This window comes from Perognathus longimembris, chromosome 3 (assembly GCF_023159225.1).
Source record: "Perognathus longimembris pacificus isolate PPM17 chromosome 3, ASM2315922v1, whole genome shotgun sequence".
Taxonomy (NCBI): Eukaryota; Metazoa; Chordata; class Mammalia; order Rodentia; family Heteromyidae; genus Perognathus; species Perognathus longimembris.
The window spans coordinates 65,600,609-65,618,767 of record NC_063163.1 but is presented as its reverse complement, the minus strand read 5'-3'; the positions used below and the strand labels follow the sequence as shown (position 1 = coordinate 65,618,767).

At 53.5% G+C, this 18,159-nt stretch overlaps 2 protein-coding genes across 2 annotated transcripts; both read left to right on the top strand.

Annotated features, from left to right (window-relative positions):
* The first annotated feature begins 5,740 nt into the window (after positions 1-5,740).
* LOC125348533 (neutrophil elastase-like) lies at positions 5,741-9,361 on the top strand. Its single transcript, XM_048341825.1, has 5 exons — positions 5,741-5,986; positions 6,994-7,150; positions 7,342-7,486; positions 8,587-8,820; positions 8,967-9,361. Exons 1-5 carry the CDS (start codon positions 5,920-5,922, stop codon positions 9,165-9,167), a joined length of 804 nt encoding a protein of 267 aa, XP_048197782.1. The 5' UTR covers positions 5,741-5,919; the 3' UTR covers positions 9,168-9,361.
* Positions 9,362-14,125: 4,764 nt separating this feature from the next.
* Positions 14,126-16,999, top strand: Cfd (complement factor D). Its single transcript, XM_048341824.1, has 5 exons — positions 14,126-14,236; positions 14,634-14,790; positions 15,161-15,305; positions 15,410-15,667; positions 16,753-16,999. The coding sequence occupies exons 1-5, from the start codon at positions 14,191-14,193 to the stop codon at positions 16,972-16,974; spliced, it is 828 nt and encodes a 275-aa protein (XP_048197781.1). The 5' UTR covers positions 14,126-14,190; the 3' UTR covers positions 16,975-16,999.
* Positions 17,000-18,159: the final 1,160 nt, after the last annotated feature.

The window sequence follows — 18,159 nt, the reverse complement described above, 5'->3', positions numbered from 1 at the left end:
GCCACCGCTTGGTGGCATTGTATTGATTAAGCAAGATTCAGGTAAGGACATCCAGGCCTGTCCCTTTCCCAATATTCTGAAGTCTCCACTAATCACTCAGAGAGAAACTGAGGCTATTATGGGCGCTAAACCTGTGTGTGCAGAGATGCTGAGCCCTGCAGAGGGTGTGCCGGTGGGTGCCGGTGTCCTTCAGCGTTTTCTGATACCCAGGTAGGACCTTTTGGTGCTTGAAGGAATGAGTACATTCACTGCAACAGAAAGACCCACAAAAGCAAACAACAACAACAACAAAACTAGTTTTCTATGTGCTCTTGTGTGAAAGGAGACGCGAAAGAATATTCCAGGTCTGGTGCTAGTGACTCATACCTGTAATCCTACCCAGGAGGCTCAGATCTGGAGGATCGTAGGTTGAGGCTAGCTTAGGCAGAAAAGCCCATAAGACTCCATTTCCAAAATAATCCCCCCCGCCAATAGTAAAGTAAATGCTGGCTGGAGATGTGGTGCCAGCTAAGCAAACAAGCCAAACCAGTGGGAGGCCCTGAGTTCAAACCCCAGTACCAGGAAGAAAGAAAAAATTCTGGAAGGAAAGTGAAGTTTTCCAGCAAATCACAGACCTGGGAGGCAGAATTGAGACTTTAAGGTCTGAGAGGACCGAGGAAGGATCAAGGAAGAAACTGAGTCAAAAAGGATTCAATTTACTGGCCTGGAGGAAGCTGGTGTCTCAGGCCTGGCTGCTCAGGAGGCTGAGATCTGAGGATCACAGTGTGAAGTCAGTCAAGGCAGAAAAGGCTGTGAAATTCTTTTTTTTTTTTTTTTGGTCAGTCCTGGGGCTTGAACTCGGAGCCTGGACACTGTCCCTGAGCCTCTTTGTGCCTCTTTGTGCTCAAGGCTAGAGCTCTGTCACTTGGGCCACAGTGCCACTTCCAGCATTTTCTTTCTTTCTTTTCTTTTTTCAGGCCTGGGGCTTGAACTCAAGGCCTGGGCACTGTCCCTAAACAACAACTTCTTCTTCTTCTTCACCAATCCTGGGCCTTGGACTCAGGGCCTGAGCACTGTCCCTGGCTTCTTTTTGCTCAAGGCTAGCACTCTGCCACTTGAGCCACAGCACCACTTCTGGCCATTTTCTATATATGTGGTGCTGAGGAATCGAACCCAGGGCTTCATGTATAGGAGGCAAGCACTCTTGCCACTAGGCCATATTCCCAGCCACTCCATCTCGTTCTGTGGTCAGAATTCTGTATTGCTCACCACTCAGGTCCCTCCTCCTCACACTTGCAAGCACCTACTGCCAGTTCTAGTCCAGCCTGGTCTCACAGACTTTCCTGCTCAGTCTGGCTTCAAACCCTGATCCTAGGATCTCAGCCTCCTGAGTAGCTAGGATTATAGGCATAAGCCACTGGCTTAAGTCTGGGAATCTCTTCTCTCCAATTAACCAGCAAAAAGCTGGAAGCAGAACTGTGGCACAAGTGGTATAGTGCCAGCCCTGAGTGAAAAAAGCCAAGGGAAATGAGAATCCCTCAGCCCAAGTTCAAGCCACAGTACCAGCTGCATCTATCTCCCAAAAAAACAATTCAGTGGTTTTTAAGTTCCATACTAAGGACAAGGACACAAACCTTGAGTTGACACCTTTAATAATCACTGCAGGGTGAACATATGATGTGGTTGTGTGTATACATGTGGTATTCAGTAAGTGCTAATGGGGTTAAGTCTGATCTCCCTGATTGGGCCAAACTTCTCCATAGCTAGAAGTCAGCTGGGGTTGTTGAAATTCTAGGAGTGACCCAGGAGGCTGAGATCTGAGGATCCCATTTTGAAACTAGCCCAGGCAGAAAAGTTTGAGAAACCCTTTTCCCCAATTAACCAGCAAAAAGCTGAAAGTAGAGCTGTGGTTCAAGGAGTAGAGTACCAGCCTTGAGCAGAAAAACTAAGGGACAACACCCAGGCCCTGAGTTCAAGCCCCAGTAGTACCAACACACACACACACACACACACACACACACACACACACACAAAATGAAGAAAAATAAGAGGTTATAATTCACATGTCACAAAAGCCACTATTATTGCCATTTGTATATATTCATAAAATTGTGTTTCTATTGCTGAAAGGAAAGGAAGGGAATAAAGAGTAAAAGAAAGAAATAAAAAGAAGGAAAGAAAGGGAGGGAGGGAGGGAAGGAGGGAGAAAGAAGCTCTATCACAGGAATGGGAAGCAGTGCTTTGGGCACATAGTCCTCAATGAGGGAGGGGTCCCTAAGGGGCCCAGAGAGGGGTCTGTGCTTCTGGGATGCCCCAGGGCCTCCTGGTCCCAGGCTACCACAGAAGTGGGACCATTGTCCTTTTTTCTTACATGTTTCTTGATGGTTCCATCCTGGGACCCCCGAGCCCATGTTCTGCCTTCCTGTGACAAATAATGATAAACATATTTCAGACCTAGCACTTCCTGTGTGCCAATACTGAGGCTTGAACTCAGGGCTTATGTGCTGGCCTTGAGCTCTTTCACTCAAGGCTAGTGCTCTACCACTTGAGCCACAGCTCTACTTCTGTCTTTTTGCTGGTTCATTGGAGACAAGAGTCACATGAACTTTCCTGCCCAGGCCGGCTGCAATCTCCACCCTCAGGTCTCAGCTTCCTGAGTAGCTAGGATTACAGGGGTGAGCCACTGGTGCCAGGTAAAATGCTTTCTTTCTTTCTTTTTTTCTTTTTTGCCAGTCCTGGGGCTTGAATTCAGGGGCTGAGCACTGTCCCTGGCTTTTTCTTCTTCTTTTTTTTTTTGCTCAAGGCTAGCACTCTGCCATTTGGCCATATTCCCAGCCCCAAAATACTTCCTTGTGTAACAAGATTTTTTTGGGGCCAGTCCTGGAGTTTGAACTCAGGGTCTGGGTACTGTCCTTAAGCTTCTTTTGCTCAAAACTAGCACTCTACCACTTGAGCCACAGTGCCACTTCAGCCTTTCCTGTGTATGAGGTACTGAGCAATCAAACCCAGGGCTTCATGCATGCTAGGCAAGCACTCTACTGCGAAGCCACACGTTCAGCCATTGTGTAACAAGTTTATAACTGCTAATTCATCCAACCTTTGCTATAGCAAGAAAGACAGAGTGTATTAATGGACCTTACAGTTTATATAGGAGGAAACTGGGTCACAGAAGCATCAACTCAAGTCCTGAAGTTCCACAGCAGGGAGTGAAATTTGAACCAAGAGCAGATCTGCTTGGCCTCCAAACCATGGGTGAACATAACATACAAGACAGTGTCCCATAAGTACACCTGACTGTGGTCTTTGGTCAAAGCCGCCAACCAAAAGACATGGCTTCCTTTTATTCTATTCCATTCCTGGAGATGAGACAGGGCTGTGTAAACAGCAAGCATTCACTATGCACCCCATGCTAATCTTAAGGCAGCAGAGTGGGAACTACACCGAAACAAGAGAGAGGAAAGCCAGTTAGAGTGTGTGTGTGTGTGTGTGTGTGTATGCGCATGCACCTGTGTGTGTGAGACCAAGTTGGGGACAATGGGCACTGATTGAGTGCCTGCTGTATGCCTGCAATAAGTGGGAATGGAGATTCACACATATTAGGGGAGCCCAGGACAAAAGATCCCAGCTAAGCTGGGCACTGGCAGCGCACGCCTGTAATCTCAGCTACTCAGGAGGCTGAGTTCTGAGGATCACGGTGGCTCCAAGCCAGCCTGGGCAGGAAAGGCCGTGAGACTTGTATCTCTAAGTAACCACCAAAAAGCTGGAAATGGAGCTGTGGCTCAAAGTGGTAGAAGGCTAAGCCTTGAGGGAAAAAGCTCAGGGAAAGCACCCTGGCCCTGAGTTCAAGTCCCACGACCAACAAAAAAATAAAATAAAAAAGAGTCCATCTTGCCAGCATCTGGTGTCCCAGGGCCCAGGCCCTTCCCCCGACTGTTCTGGAACTGTCTGTCCGTTGGTTCCCTCCTCCACACCCAGAGCTGGAGCCGGGACGTTGGTCTTGCGACAGTCTTGGCCACAGCATGGGGGAGGTCGAGACAGGGGTGGTTGGGCCCAGGGTCCTTCTCCATCCTGGGGCACCAACTCTTTCTCCACTCCAGATCCACATGGCCCGGGCAGCCATGCCGTGCCCAGCGCCCCGGTCAAGCCCTGGCTGGGTCCAGCGTGGCTCAGAAGGACAGAGGGACTGCTGCTGAGAGAGCACATAAGAACTGATGGGGCAGGTGGCAGTGGTTCTGGGTAGTGAGCATGAGGGGGACCCATGACAGGGCCGTGGCCCCAAGCTGGTAATATGTTGGAAAAAAAAAAGTCACAGTCCCCGCTGGGCACAGGTAGCTCATATTGTAATCCTAGCTACTCACAAGGCTGATCTGAAGACCATGGTTCAAAGCCAGCCCATGCAGGAATGTCCATGAGACTCTTATCTCGAATGAACCTGCAAAAAGCCTCAAGTGTAGCTGTATAGATCACGTGGTAGAGTGCCAACCTTGAGCACAAAAGCTCAGGGACAACACCTAGGCCTTGAGTTCAAGCCTGAGGATCAGCACATTAAAAAAAAGAGAGAGAGAGAGAGAGAGAAAGAAAGAAAGAAAGAAAGAAAGAAAGAAAGAAAGAAAGAAAGAGAGAGAGAAAGAAAGAAAGAAAATAAAAGCCAGGTGCCAGTGGCTCACGCCTGTAATCCTAGCAACTCAGGAGGCTGAGATCTAAGGATCATGGTTCAAAGTTAGGGCAGGAAAGACTCTTTTTATTTTTTATTTTATTTTATTTTTTTTGGCCAGTCCTGGGGCTTGGACTCAGGGCCTGAGCACTGTCCCTGGCTTCTTTTTGCTCAAGGCTAGCACTCTGCCACTTGAGCCACAGCGCTGCTTCTGGCTTTTTCTATATATGTGGTGCTAAGGAATCGAACCCAGGGCTTCATGTATACGAAGCAAGCACTCTTGCCACTAGGCCATATCCCCAGCCCAGGAAAGACTCTTATCTCCAATGAACCACCAGAAAACTGGAAGTGGCCATGTGGCTCAAGTGGTAGAGCTCCAGCCTTGAGCTGAAGAGCCCAGGGACAGTGCCCAGGCCCAGTGTTCAAGCCCCAGGACCGATCAAAAAAAAGAAAAATGACAGCTTCCAGCTCCCAGCTCCCTGCTATGTTACTGGGTGGGCTATATCAGGGATGGGTCCTCAGCATGCCTCAGTTTCTCTATCTTAAAGGAACCAGAAGTCCCCTGCCCTCCCAAAGGGAAAGGTCGAGATGAGGAAGGGGTGACATTGTGTAAAAAGAAATGTACTCTTTTTTTTTCTTTCAGTTCTGGGGCTTGAACTCAAAGCCTGGGCACTATCCCTGAGCCTCTTTGTGCTCAAGGCTAGCACTCTACCACTTGAGCCACAGCGCCACTTCCGGCTTTTTCTGTGTACTTGGTGCTGAGGAATCAAACCCATGCTTCATGCATGCTCGGCAAGCACTCTACCACTAGGCCACATTCCCAGCCCCAGAAATGTACTCTTTACCTGACGTATCTAACTGTCACTCCTCCGTCCATTACCTTTACAATAACCATGTGCTGAGCACTGCAGTCTGGTGTTTGCCCACTCTGAGTAAACTGAGGCACCAGGGCCAGTCAAGGGCTCTCGCTTCTTAGCGAGCCAAAACATAGGCTGTCTGGTGACAGGTGGACCACAGATAAATGGGGACTACCGCGTGTCATGTGCCATATTTGGGACCTATGTATACACAGTAAAATTGTGGACCTGGTATTCCACCTGCATTCTGACTATAACCTGGAAGCTGTGCTGCCAAGCCTGGTGGCCCCCCTTTGCCCCCTCCGTGTTCCCGGAGAGGAAGTGGGGTGCCAGCTGGGGTGGGGCAATGCAACGGCCTCCTTGTGGGGCTATAAGAGAGCCTGGTGGGTACCGTGTGGGCACAGAAACCTCGGAGAGCCCAGGACCACCATGGCCTGCGTCCCCCCACCCTGTGGCTCTGCTCTCATGTCTGTGCTACTGGCCTTGCTATTAAGCGGTGAGTGATGAGCTTGGTCATCCGTGTGTGTGTGTGTGTGTGTGTGTGTGTGTGTGTGCACATGCGCACATGCATGCATGTGCTGGTACTGAGACTTAAACTCAGGGCCTGGGTGACGTCCCTTGCTGTTTTGCCCAAGATTGGCACTATGCTACTTGAGCCACAATTTCACTTCAAGCTGTTTGCTAGTTTGAGATAAGAGTCTTATAGACTTTCTTATCCAAGCTGGCTTTGAACTGTGATCCTCAGATCTCAGCCTCCTGAGGAGCCAGGATGACAGGTGTGAGCCCCAGTGCCCGGCTAACCCCGGCCATCCTCTTGTTGTCCATCTGGCTCTGGGTGACCTCTCCCATCACCTGTGGGCACGCTTGAATCTCGTTCCTCCCGAGCGGACAGCAGCTAGGACAAGGAACCTAGAAAGAAAGAGAAAGCCAGGTGCCAGTGGTTCAAGCTCCAGGACTGGCAAAGAAGAAGGAGGGGCTGGGAATATGGCTTAGTGGTCGAGTGCTTGCCTTGTATACATGAAGCCCTGGGTTCAATTCCTCAGCATCACATATATAGAAAATGGCCAGAAGGGGTGCTGTGGCTCAAGGGGTAGAGTGCTAGCTTTGAGTAAAATGTAAGCCAGGGACAGTGCTCAGGCTCTGAGTTCAAGGCCCAGGGCTGGGAGAGAGAGAGTCAAGGCCTGAGGAGGGGGACACAGAGAGAGAGAGAGAGAGAGGGAGAGAGAGAGGGAGAGAGAGGGGGAGAGAGAGAGACCAATCACCAGGCCCAAGAGTCCCAGAACTGGGGGTTCACAAACCTGGAAGTTCCTCATATTCTCGTGGTGGGGGGGGAATGTTCCAGCAGCCATGGGTAGTCCCTGAGCCTCTCTCTGCCTCAGTTTCCCCATCCCGGCTGTGTATTTCCAGTGGAGATTTCGAAGGGTGCTGTGATGTGGTGACAGTGGCACCCCTCAGGCACTCACCGTCGTCCCCGCCCCCACCCCCGTCTGCCCCCCCGTGCAGGCCCCACACTGGCCTCGGAGATAGTGGGTGGCCGGCCCGCCCGGCCCCACGCTTGGCCCTTCATGGTGTCCCTGCAGCAGCGCAGGGGCCACTTCTGCGGGGGGACCCTGATTGCCCCCAACTTCGTCCTGACCGCGGCGCACTGCGTGAGCGGCAAGTGAGTGTTCAGCTCCGGGCCTGGGGAGCCCCAGTGTGTCCAGGGGCGATGATTGCGGGGCTGCTGGGGGCCTGTCCTGATGCTGGGGACCCCTGCTGGCTCTGGGCCTGTCCCCGGGGTGTGGGGGGGGTGTCCCTTCGTGCCCACCCCCCTGGACCAGCCACGCACCCTTCCATTCCCTCCCCCCCCAGGAACTTCCGGTTGGTGTCTGCTGTGCTGGGCGCCCACAACCTGCGGCAGATGGAGCGCACCACGCGGCAGACTTTCGGGGTGCAGCGCGTGTTCGAGAATGGCTTCGACCCCACGCGCCTGCTGAACGACATCGTGGTTCTCCAGGTGCCAGTGTGGAGATGGGCGTGAGGGGACCCACAGGTGCCGGGGCCCCGGGGCTGGGCGGTCCAGAGGGCAGATTGCACCGCGCTTGGGTAACCAGTCCTCAGGACGGCTGGGCGGGAGTTCAGTGAGATGAGTAAAGGCACTGAGGGGCCTCAGCGCTGGCCCTGGGCTTTTTTTGCTCCAGGCAAGTGTTCTACCTCTTGAGCCACAGCTCAACTTCCAGCTTTTTGCTGCTTTTTTTTTTTTTTTGAGATAAAGGTTTCATGGGGGTTGGGAAGGTGGCTCACTGATAGAGAGCTTGCCTAGCATGCATGAAGCCCTGGGTTCGATTCCTCAGTACCACATACACAGGAAAAGCCAGAAGTGGCGCTGTGGCTCAAGTGGTAGAGTGCTAGCCTTAAGCAAAAAGAAACTCAGGGACAGCGCCCAGGCCCTGATTTTAAGCACCAGGACTGGCACACACACACACACACACACACACACACACACACACACAGAGTTTCCTGGACTTTTCTGGGCTGGCTTTGAACCCCAATCCTCACATTTCAGCCTCCTGAGCAGTTAGGATTACAGGCACAAGCCATTGGCACCCAGCCAAGTGGAAGACTTGAAGGACTTCCTCACTGTCCTGACTCTTGGTTTGCAGAATGACGACAGAAGCCGGTGCCGGTGGCTCACGCCTGTCTTCCCAGCTATTCAGGAGGCTAAGATCTGAGGATCACAGTTTAAAGCCAGCCCAGGCAGTAAAGTCCAGGAGATTTGTATCCCAATTAACCACCAGAAAAGCAGAAATGGAGCTGTAGCTCAAAGTGCTAGGATGCTAGCCTTGAGCAAAAAGAGCTCAGAGACAGGGCCCAGGCCCTGAATTTAAGCCCCATGACCAAAAAAGAAAAAAGAAGGAAAGAAAGAAAGAAAAAGTGACAGGGAGGGCTCTTACTGAACACCTGCTGTGTTTGCTGACCTCTAGCTACCTCCAGGGACAGCCTTGTGACACTGTGGGTGGTTTCACATTACAGAGGGGGAAACTGAGGCTCAGGGTAGGGAGGGTTTCCTTCTCTTGTTTCCACTGACATCCTGGTCTCTGATCCCTCTGTCTGCAGCTCAATGGGTCGGCCACCATCAATGCCAACGTGCAGGTAGCGAGGCTGCCAGCTCAGGGCCAAGGCGTGGGCAACGGGACACGGTGCCTGGCCATGGGCTGGGGCAGGCTGGGCACCAACCAGCCAGCGCCCAGTATCCTGCAGGAACTCAACGTGACCGTGGTGACGTCTCAGTGTCGACGCCGCGTAAACGTGTGCACAATTGTTCCACGCCGGCGGGCTGGCATCTGCTTTGTAAGTACCTCGTGCTCCCCTCTGAACCCCACCCCAGCTACACACAGCCTCAAGGATGTGGTCCAACACCAGGAAGGTCTTCCCCACCCTGGGGGGGCAGGCAGGGAGCCTCGAGGTCTAGCCTTAGGCCCTCTCCATCTGCACAGGGGGACTCCGGAGGGCCCCTGGTCTGCAACGGGCTGGTCCAAGGCATCGACTCCTTCATCCGGGGCAGCTGCGGCTCTGGCATCTACCCTGATGCCTTTGCACCAGTGGCAGAGTTTGCCAACTGGATTAACTCCATTATTCGACGCCAGGACCACCTCCCCCTTCCCCACCCCAGGGACCCAGCAAGCAGGATCTACTAGGGAAGGCCACCTTGACCAACTCGCTTCAGCTACCTGGGAGGCCCTTTTCTGTTGCTGAACAATAAAAGCGCCCAATATTTTGTAGATCGTGTGTCTGGTGAGCTTTATTGGTGCAAATGAACCTTGAGAAGTCAGTAGTGAGTGCAGTCTCTCTTGAGTACACCGCCACCTAGTGGCAGCAACAACAAGGCATTAGGACAAGAAATAAGTCCAGAGCACCTGCCTAGTAAATGTGAGGCCCTGAGTTCAATTCCCAACACCACTCCCTCTCTCCCTTCTTTCTTTCCTCCCCCTCTCTCTCTTTGTTCAAGTCCACTCAGGGCCTAGGCAATGTCCTTGAGCTTTTTTTGCTCAAAGGTAGCCCTCTACCACTTGAGCCACGCCTCCATTTTGGTGGTTAATTGGAGATAAGACTCTTATGGACTTTCCTACCTGGGCTGATTTCAAACCACCATCCTCGGATCTCAGCCTCCTAAGTAACTAGGCTTACAGGTATGAGCCACCAATGCTCAGCTTGCCTGTCTGCCTGCCTGCCTGCCTTCCTTCCTTCCTTCCTTCCTTCCTTCCTTCCTTCCTTCTTTCCTTCCTTCTTTCCTTCCTTCCTTCTTTCCTTCCTTCCTTCCTTTATTCTCCCTTCTGTTATATGATGCCAGTAAAGGGGCTTGAACTCAGGACCTCGTGCTCTCAAATGGCTTTGTCTCTCAAGGCTGGTGTCCTACCATTTGAGCCACAGCTTCATTTCTGCTTTTTTTTTTGGCCAGTCCTAGGCTGTGAACTCAGGGCCTGAGCACTGTCCCTGGCTTCTTTTTTGCTCAAGGCTAGCACTCTGCCACTTGAGCCACAGCGCCACTTCTGGCCATTTTCTGTATATGTGGTGCTGAGGAATCGAACCCAGGGCCTCATGTATACGAGGCAAGCACTCTTGCCACTAGGCCATATTCCCAGCCCTCATTTCTGCTTTTTGATGGTTAATTGGAAATCAGAGTCTCATAGCCTTTCCTTCCCTAGCTGGCTTTGAACCTTGATCCTCAAATTTCAGCCTCCTGAAGGCATGAGACACCAGCACCTGACCTTTTCCCACTGTCTTTTCTTTTTCCTTCTTTAAAATCCAGTTTCACCTGGCCCCAGTGGCTTACGCCTGTAATCTCAGCTACTCAGGAGGAAAGTCTGTAAGAATTTAACGCTAAAAACCTGGAAGTGGAGGGTGGCTCAAGTAGTAGAGCACCATCCTTGAGTGAAAAAACTGAAGGACAGCACCCAAGCCCTTGGGTTCAAGCCTCAGACTGGCGTGTACACACACACACACACACACACAATCCTACTTTCACTGGATATAATGGCTTAAGCCTATAACTTTCGCTACTTGGGAAACAGAGATAGAGCATCAAAATTTGAGGCCACCCTGGTTTAAAAAAAATGAGAAAGAGGGCTGGGGATATGGCCTAGTGGCAAGAGTGCTTGCCTTGTATACATGAGACCCTGGGTTCGATTCCCCAGCACCACATATACAGAAAACGGCCAGAAGTGGCACTGTGGCTCAAGTGGCAGAGTGCTAGCCTTGAGCAAAAAGAAGCCAGGGACAGTGCTCAGGCCCTGAGTCCAAGCCCCAGGACTGGCCAAAAAAAAAAAAAAAAAAATGAGAAAGAAGTTTGAGAGACTCCACTTCAACCAATGGCTGGGCATGTGATCAGATGTAATTTTTATGCCAGTTATGAGGTGTGTGTGTGTTGGGGGGTTATGTAAATGACTAGGTGTGGTGGTACAGGCCTGTCACCCCAGAGACTCCGGGAAGCGCAGGTCAGGGGGTTGCAGCCCAGGCTCTACCTTGAAAACAATGCAAAAAAGAAGGTGAGAGGGGCTGGGAATATGGCTGTTATGCCTAGATTTCCGGTCCCCAAAGACCACCAAGGAGCCAATACCAATGCAAACGCATGAGAGTCTTTATTGCAAGCTCAAGCCTGGACTCCCCTGTCACCGACACAGCGGATCTGGATTGAGAGTCCCGACCCTCAGATAGGCAGGGTTTTTATTGTGATTACAACAGGGGCAGGGTATTTCCAACTTGGCAGATACTTGATTGGATGGCATTTAGCAAGCAAGTCTTATCCTATTTCTATTGGCTATCTACCCTTTCAGTTATCTATTTTGGCTTTGATATTGGGAACTGGCCTTGGTATCAGGAACTGACAACAGGTGGTCACATAGCACTGATGCAGGGGGTTAATGCAGGGGGTAGAGCAAGTCACAAATAGGTTAAGCAAGCCGTTTACAGAAGCAGAATATTGGGGTCAGGCTGACCTAGTACCAACTTTATTTTAACAATTGCAACCATGTTTCCCCATTACCACTGAGCAAGCTTGAGCAGGCTAAAACAATCCAGTACTCAATCATAAGTAAACCAACCCAACAGTTACCATGGCATTTCTACTACTATTATGGTTATTTCTATAGTCTATGACTATGATCATTTTTTACATGGGTGCTACCCAGACACAGAGGTGAACAAGTGCTCCCTACATTTTTTTTTTTTTTTTTTTGGCCAGTCCTGGGCCTTGGACTCAGGGCCTGAGCACTGTCCCTGGCTTCTTCCCGCTCAAGGCTAGCACTCTGCCACTTGAGCCACAGCGCCGCTTCTGGCCGTTTTCTGTATATGTGGTGCTGGGGAATCGAACCTAGGGCCTCGTGTATCCGAGGCAGGCACTCTTGCCGCTAGGCTATATCCCCAGCCCTGCTCCCTACATTTTTAAATGTCAAACTATAAGAAACTAGTCTCATGGGTGGGGGTGCAGCCCTCTATCATGGAGTCATCACCAGAGTTTAGAAGCTGTTATAATTTTAACACTAAAACTTATATTTAGAGCTGGGAATATGGCCTAGTGGCAAGAGTGCTTGCCTCCTACACATGAAGCTCTCGGTTTGATTCCCCAGCACCACATATATGGAAAACAGCCAGAAGTGGCGCTGTGGCTCAGGTGGCAGAGTGCTAGCCTTGAGCGGGAAGAAGCCAGGGACACTGCTCAGGCCCTGAGTCCAAGGCCCAGGACTGGCCAAAAAAATAAAAATAAAAAAATAAATAAAAACTTATATTTAGTTACTCCAGTTTTCAGGTCAGCCCTATCATGGCCTAGTGGCAAGAGTGCTTGCCTCCTATACACGAAGCCCTGGGTTCGATTCCTCAGCACCATATATATAGAAAATGGCCAGAAGTGGCTCTGTGGCTCAAATGGTAGAGTGTTAGCCTTGAACAAAAAGAAGCCCCGGACAGTGCTCAGCCCCTAAGTTCAAGGACTGGCAAAATAATAATAATAATAATAAACCTTGACCTGAAAAAGAGGCTGAGAGGACAGTTCAAATGGTAGAATGCCTGCTAGCAAGCATTAGGCTCTGAGTTCGAGCCCCAGTACGGGGTTGGTTCGATGTTGCAGAGCCACCCAGGGGGCAGAGTGTCAACCTCTTTATTTTGTGTGTGTGTGTGTGTGTGTGTGTGTACTGCCCTTGACTTTTTTTTTTCCCTCAAAGGTAGTGCTCTACCTACCAGTTGAGCTAAAGCTCCATTTCTGGCTTTTTGGTGGTTAATTGGAGATAAGAGTCTCGCAGACTTTCCTGCCTGGGAATTTTTGAACTGTGATCCTCAGATCTCAGCCTCCTGAATATTAGGATTACGGGTGGGAACCACCAGTGCCCAGCACAGAACCACTTTTGATGTGTGTGCAGTGTTGGGGAGCATGCTAAGCACATGATCTACCTCTGCTGAGCCACACCCCTATCCTCACCTCAGGGCCTTTGACTGTCCAGTGGGCTCTGCACACCCCTCTTTCCTGGGCGGCCCCTCCCCCCTCCCTCCCTCAGGCCTTATAATCTCTTCCACTAAGCACAGGACAGAGAATTCTGCGTGTCAGCAGCAGCTGTGCACGTTCAGGGTTGTTTACTGAACTGTCCCTTCTAGCTGGGTCTCTGGATGCTTTCCAGATTTGGTTGCAACTTCAGAGTTCTTGTTTGAACAATATGAAATCTATCCTATCTGTCTGTGACAAATTGCATTTGTTTTTGGTGCTGTTTCTGGAGCTTGAACTCAGGGTCTGGACACTGTCCCTGAACTTTTTTTGCTTATGGCTAGCACTCTACCACTTGAGCCACAGCTCCACTTCTGACTTTTTGGTAGTTTATTGGAGATAAGAGTCTCATGGACCTTTCTGCCTGGCCTGGCTTTGAACCTTAGTTGCCATATCTCATCCTCCTGACTAGTGAAGATTATAGGCGTGAGCCACCAGGGTCTGGCTTTTCTCCAGCAGTGAAGAGTATGCTGTGCTGCTTATTCCCCCCCCCCCCCCCAGTCAGTTTAGTGTCCTTGGGACCCTAAGAAGGAACCTTGGTGAGGACAGGGCCACTGGGGAAGAAAGGAGAAACCAGATGCCAACTCCTGATATTGTTCAGGAACCTGGATCAAGCCTGATGGCAGAAATCTCAACGCTTCCCATTTAGCTTTCCTGATTGAAGGCTCCACTTCGTTTGCCTTATTTTCTTCAGTTGCCTGTACCTTCCATCTTCCCAACATTCTCCTTGTTGGAGTGTCAGGCCCTGAGAGGCCATCAGGGGACAGGGTCCAGAGGTCCTCATCCCCACCCACTCTCTTCAAGCTGGCAGAGGAAGCCCAGAGAGGGGGTTAGGAAGATGGAAGTGGGTTGTTTACAAACTCAGCCTCTGGCTGCTATTGTGAAACTTCAAGCTGGAAGGACACTTGAGGTCTGGGAGGAGTGGGGTAGGGAGCTAGGTGGCCTAGCCCTCCCCCCCCTCATCTTAGGGGCTTCTTTCCACAGGGTGGGCACTGGCTAGGCAGTGGGGGAGGGGAGGCTCACCCAAGGGCCTGCTCAAACTCTGGAAGGCAGAGGCTGGGCGTTTGGGTTCCCCTTTCCCCAGCTGGGCCACTGCGGAAACAGCAATTGGGGCACCCTCCCCCCTCCTTAGCCATAAAAGGGCTCCTGGCCCCGCCTGGGTCATTGACAGGGGCTCTGTCGTGCTCAGCATGGTTCGTCTCGTAGCTCTGCTTCTCCTGGGGGTGGCCGTGTGCGGTGAGTGGACGTGGGAGGGGGACAGCAGCATGTACAGAAGTCAGCTAAGACCCACGACCCCAGCCCTGGCAGGCAGGCAGTGCAAATGGACAGCTCTTACACAGCTAAAGGCTGTCATCCTGCCAGCTGAGCGCACTTTCTCTACTTTGAGAGCCTGAAATTCTCCAGTGGCAACTTAGGTTTGATTTGAAGCCCTTTTAGGCTCAGGGTGCAGGCTCTCGATGTGCCCAAGAGCCTGGTACGTACTCCCCATGCTGTGCCAGAGTGCAGCTCCTGGGGCATCAACAGGGCACGATGCCGGAGGGTGTCTGAGGGCATCTAAGGGCCGGCCTGGATCAGATGGAGTTTCTGGGGTCCAAGTCCACTCATGGTTCTCACCGTTGCCTGCCCACCACAGTGGCACAGCCCCGGGGTCGGATCCTGGGCGGGCAGGAAGCCGGGGCCCACCAGCGGCCCTACATGGCATCGGTGCAGGTGAACGGTACCCATCGGTGTGGTGGCGTCCTGGTGGCAGAGCAGTGGGTGCTGAGCGCAGCACACTGCCTGGAAGATGCGTGAGTGGCCAGTACCGGGGAGGGGGAGCTGGAGGGAGGACACAGTGGGGAGGAGGGAGAAGCTGAGGGGAGGCTGCCGTGGGGGGAGACTGCCACGGAGGAAAGCTGGAGGGAGGCTGCCATGGAGAGAGGCAGCCATGGGAGGAGGCCGGTGGGGGGAGGCGGCCATGGGGAAGAGCCTGGTGAGGGGGCAGGCGGCCAAGGAGAGGAGCCTGGTGGGGGGAGGCTCCATGGGGAGGAAGCTGGTGGGGGAGGAGGCTCCGTGGGGAGGATGCGGTCATGGGGAGGAGGCTGGTAGGGGGAGGAAGGCAGCCACGGAGAGGAGCCTGGTGGGGGCCACGCCTCGACGCGGGCCTCGCTCCGCCCCCAGGGCCTATGCCAGGGTGCAGGTGCTCCTGGGCGCACACTCGCTGTCGCAGCCCGAGCCCACCAAGCGCTGGTACGACGTGCTCCGCGCCGTGCCCCACCCGGACAGCCGGCCCGACTCCATCGACCACGACCTCCTCCTGCTGCAGGTGGGGCCCGACTCCGCGCCGCCCCGCCCGCACGCCCGCCCCAGCCTTTAATTTCAGCCCTCGAACTCGGGCTCTGACGTCCACCCCCGCGCGCACCCCCTTAGCTGTCCGAGAAGGCGGCGCTGGGCCCCGCCCTGCGGCCCCTGCCCTGGCAGCGCGAGGACCGCGACGTGGCGCCCGGCACGCTCTGCGACGTGGCGGGCTGGGGCGTGGTCAGCCACGCGGGGCGCCGGCCCGACCGCCTGCAGCACGTGCTCCTGCCCGTGATGGACCGCGCCACCTGCAACCAGCGCGCCTACCTCGACGGCGCCGTCACCGAGCGCTTGATGTGCGCCGAGAGCAACCGGCGGGACAGCTGCAGGGTGCGCGGAGGGGCGGGGCGCGCAGGGGGGCGGGGCGGGGCGCGCGGAGGGGCGGGGCGCGCGGAGGGGCGGGGCGCGCGGAGGGGCGGGGCGCGCGGAGGGGCGGGGCGCGCGGAGGGGCGGGGCGCGCGGAGGGGCGGGGCGCGCGGAGGGGCGGGGCGCGCGGAGGGGCGGGTACCCGGATGCAGAGAGGTTGCGATAGAGGGGCGGCGCTCGTGAGCCCAGGCTGAGAGGGTGCTGAGGGGAGAGGGGAGGGCTCTGGATGAGAAGGCGTGGCCAGTGGGGTGAGGGCCGGGTCACTGGCTGGGAGGGGCAGGCAGGGATGGGAGTCTGGTGTCAGTGGCTCACACTTGCAATCCTAGCTCCTCAGGAGGATGAGATCTGAGGATCGAAGTTCGAAGCCAGTCCCGGCAGAAAAGTCTGTGAGACTCTTATCTCCAATGAATCACCAGAAAAGCCACAGCACACTACTAGTGCCGTGGCTCAAAGTGGTAAAGCACTACCTTTGAGCGAAAGAGGTCAGAGATGGCGCCCAGTCCTGACCAAAAAAAAAAAAGAAAGAGAAAGGAAGAAGGAAGAAAGAAAGATAGATAGATCTCACAGGCTTTCCCGTCCAAGCTGGCTTCAAACTGCGATCGTCAGATCTCAACCTCTTGAGTAGCTAGGATTACAGACATAAACAACTGACCCGAGAGACTCTGATCACTGACTACCCAACAAAAAGCCTGAAGTGGAGTTGAGTGCCAGCCTTGAGTGCAAAAGCTCAGGGACAGAGCCCAGGCCCTGAGTTGAAGCCCCAGGACCGGAACACACACACAAAGATGAGAGTGAGACCCAGGGTTGGAAAGAGGCTTGGAGAAGGCGATAGGGCGGAAAGAGGGGCTGAAATAGGGTAGGTGAGGCCTTAGAGGAGCGCATCTAGGATCTGGGAGGACTGAGTTGAAGAGGGCGGGGCCGGATGTAGCCGTAGCCGCGGTGGGCGTGGCTTGGGATTGACAGACTTCAAGTCCTGCCTGGGCGGTGCGCGAGGCTGGCGGGGGCGGGGCCTCGGTGGGCGTGACGCTCCCGGTCCCTCCCCACCACAGGGCGACTCGGGCGGCCCTCTGGTGTGCGGGGGCGTGGTCGAGGGCGTGGTCACGTCGGGCTCGCGCGTCTGTGGCAACCGCAAGAAGCCAGGCCTCTACACGCGGGTGTCCAGCTACTCGACTTGGATTGACAGCATTCTAGCAGGGCGGGGAGACTCGAACGGAACCTACGAGCTGCCGCCGACGATGACGACGACGGCGGCACTTGGGCCCCGACCTTAATGGCAGGCAAGCCTTTAATCCTAGCTATTCAGGAGGGAGAGCTCTGAGGATCAACCTTCCGAGCCAGCCTGAGCAAGAAGGCCCGAGAAAATCTTCAGTTAACTAGCAAAAAAAAAAAAAAAAAAGGCAGCAAGCCGGAAGCAGAGCTGTGGCCCAAGTGGTAGAGCGCTAGCCTTGAGCACAAAAGCTCACGGAGAGTGCCCAGGCCCTGAGTTCAAGCCCCCAGGACCGGCGCACAAACACACGAATAAAGGCATTTAATTCTGTGTGCTGCCTGTCTTTGTTGAACACCTGCAGCCCGGCAGGGGCTGGGGGGCGGACCCGAGGGGACCCCCAAGCCTTTCCACCTCGGAGGCCGGGTGTCTTCCCGAGACCAGCCACACAGCGGCGCCCTGGCCTTCCTGGGGCCTGGAGAGGGAGGAGCTGACTTTATCTTCACCCCAGCTGCCCAGCGAGCCCCTCGGCTGGGTGGGGATGGATGAGAGTACAGACTCTCAAGTTGTGTTTTTATGACCTGGGTCCGCCGGGAAGGGGAAACAGGCTGGCAGGGGTAGCTTGGTTCTCCTGGTCAGCAAGCCTGCCAGGGGCCAGGGTGACCTAGCACCCCTGGACTTCAGGCACCTCAGTGCCTTTTCTCCTAGCCCCTGAGGGCCGCAGTTCGTGGGGGAGATGGAGCATCTGAGAAGAAAACTCATTTTGTTCCCCTGGGAATGAAAACATAGAATCAGAACACTTGCTGGAGTTTTGTCTATACTCATTTGGCTTGTTCACCCTGGAACCACATTCCTCTGGGCACTTTTCTTTTTTGGTGCCAGTACTGGGGTTTGAACTCAGGGTCTGGGTGCTACCCTGAACTTATTTGCTCAAGACCAGTGTTCCACCACCTGAGCCACAGCTCCCCTTGCAGCTTTTTGCTGGTTAATTGGAGATAAGTCTCATGGACTTTCCTACTCTGGCTTTGAACCAGCCTCCTGAGTAGTTAGGATTATGGGAGTGAGCTACCAGTGCCTGGTTTTGGTTTTGGCAGCTATTTTTGTGCCTGGAAGGTAACTCATGGAGCCTTCACATGAATGTCCAGCATGAGGTCATAATTAGCATGAGTTGGTCCTTAACATAAGTACTAATTTCCTGTATTAAGTTTCACCATGTTTAAAGAAGAGGGGAAACATCATTCTTGGTAGACCA

What these genes read in the sequence shown, in the direction of transcription:
- LOC125348533 (XM_048341825.1), top strand. Translation starts at nt 5,920, where the DNA reads ATGGCCTGCGTCCCCCCACCCTGTGGCTCTGCTCTCATGTCTGTGCTA. An exon ending in ACTGGCCTTGCTATTAAGCG is followed by an intron (nt 5,987 to 6,993) that starts GTGAGTGATGAG and finishes CCCCCCGTGCAG; the next exon opens with GCCCCACACTGGCCTCGGAG. An exon ending in ACGACATCGTGGTTCTCCAG is followed by an intron (nt 7,487 to 8,586) that starts GTGCCAGTGTGG and finishes CTCTGTCTGCAG; the next exon opens with CTCAATGGGTCGGCCACCAT.
- Cfd (XM_048341824.1), top strand. Translation starts at nt 14,191, where the DNA reads ATGGTTCGTCTCGTAGCTCTGCTTCTCCTGGGGGTGGCCGTGTGCG. An exon ending in ACGACCTCCTCCTGCTGCAG is followed by an intron (nt 15,306 to 15,409) that starts GTGGGGCCCGAC and finishes GCACCCCCTTAG; the next exon opens with CTGTCCGAGAAGGCGGCGCT. An exon ending in ACCGGCGGGACAGCTGCAGG is followed by an intron (nt 15,668 to 16,752) that starts GTGCGCGGAGGG and finishes TCCCCACCACAG; the next exon opens with GGCGACTCGGGCGGCCCTCT.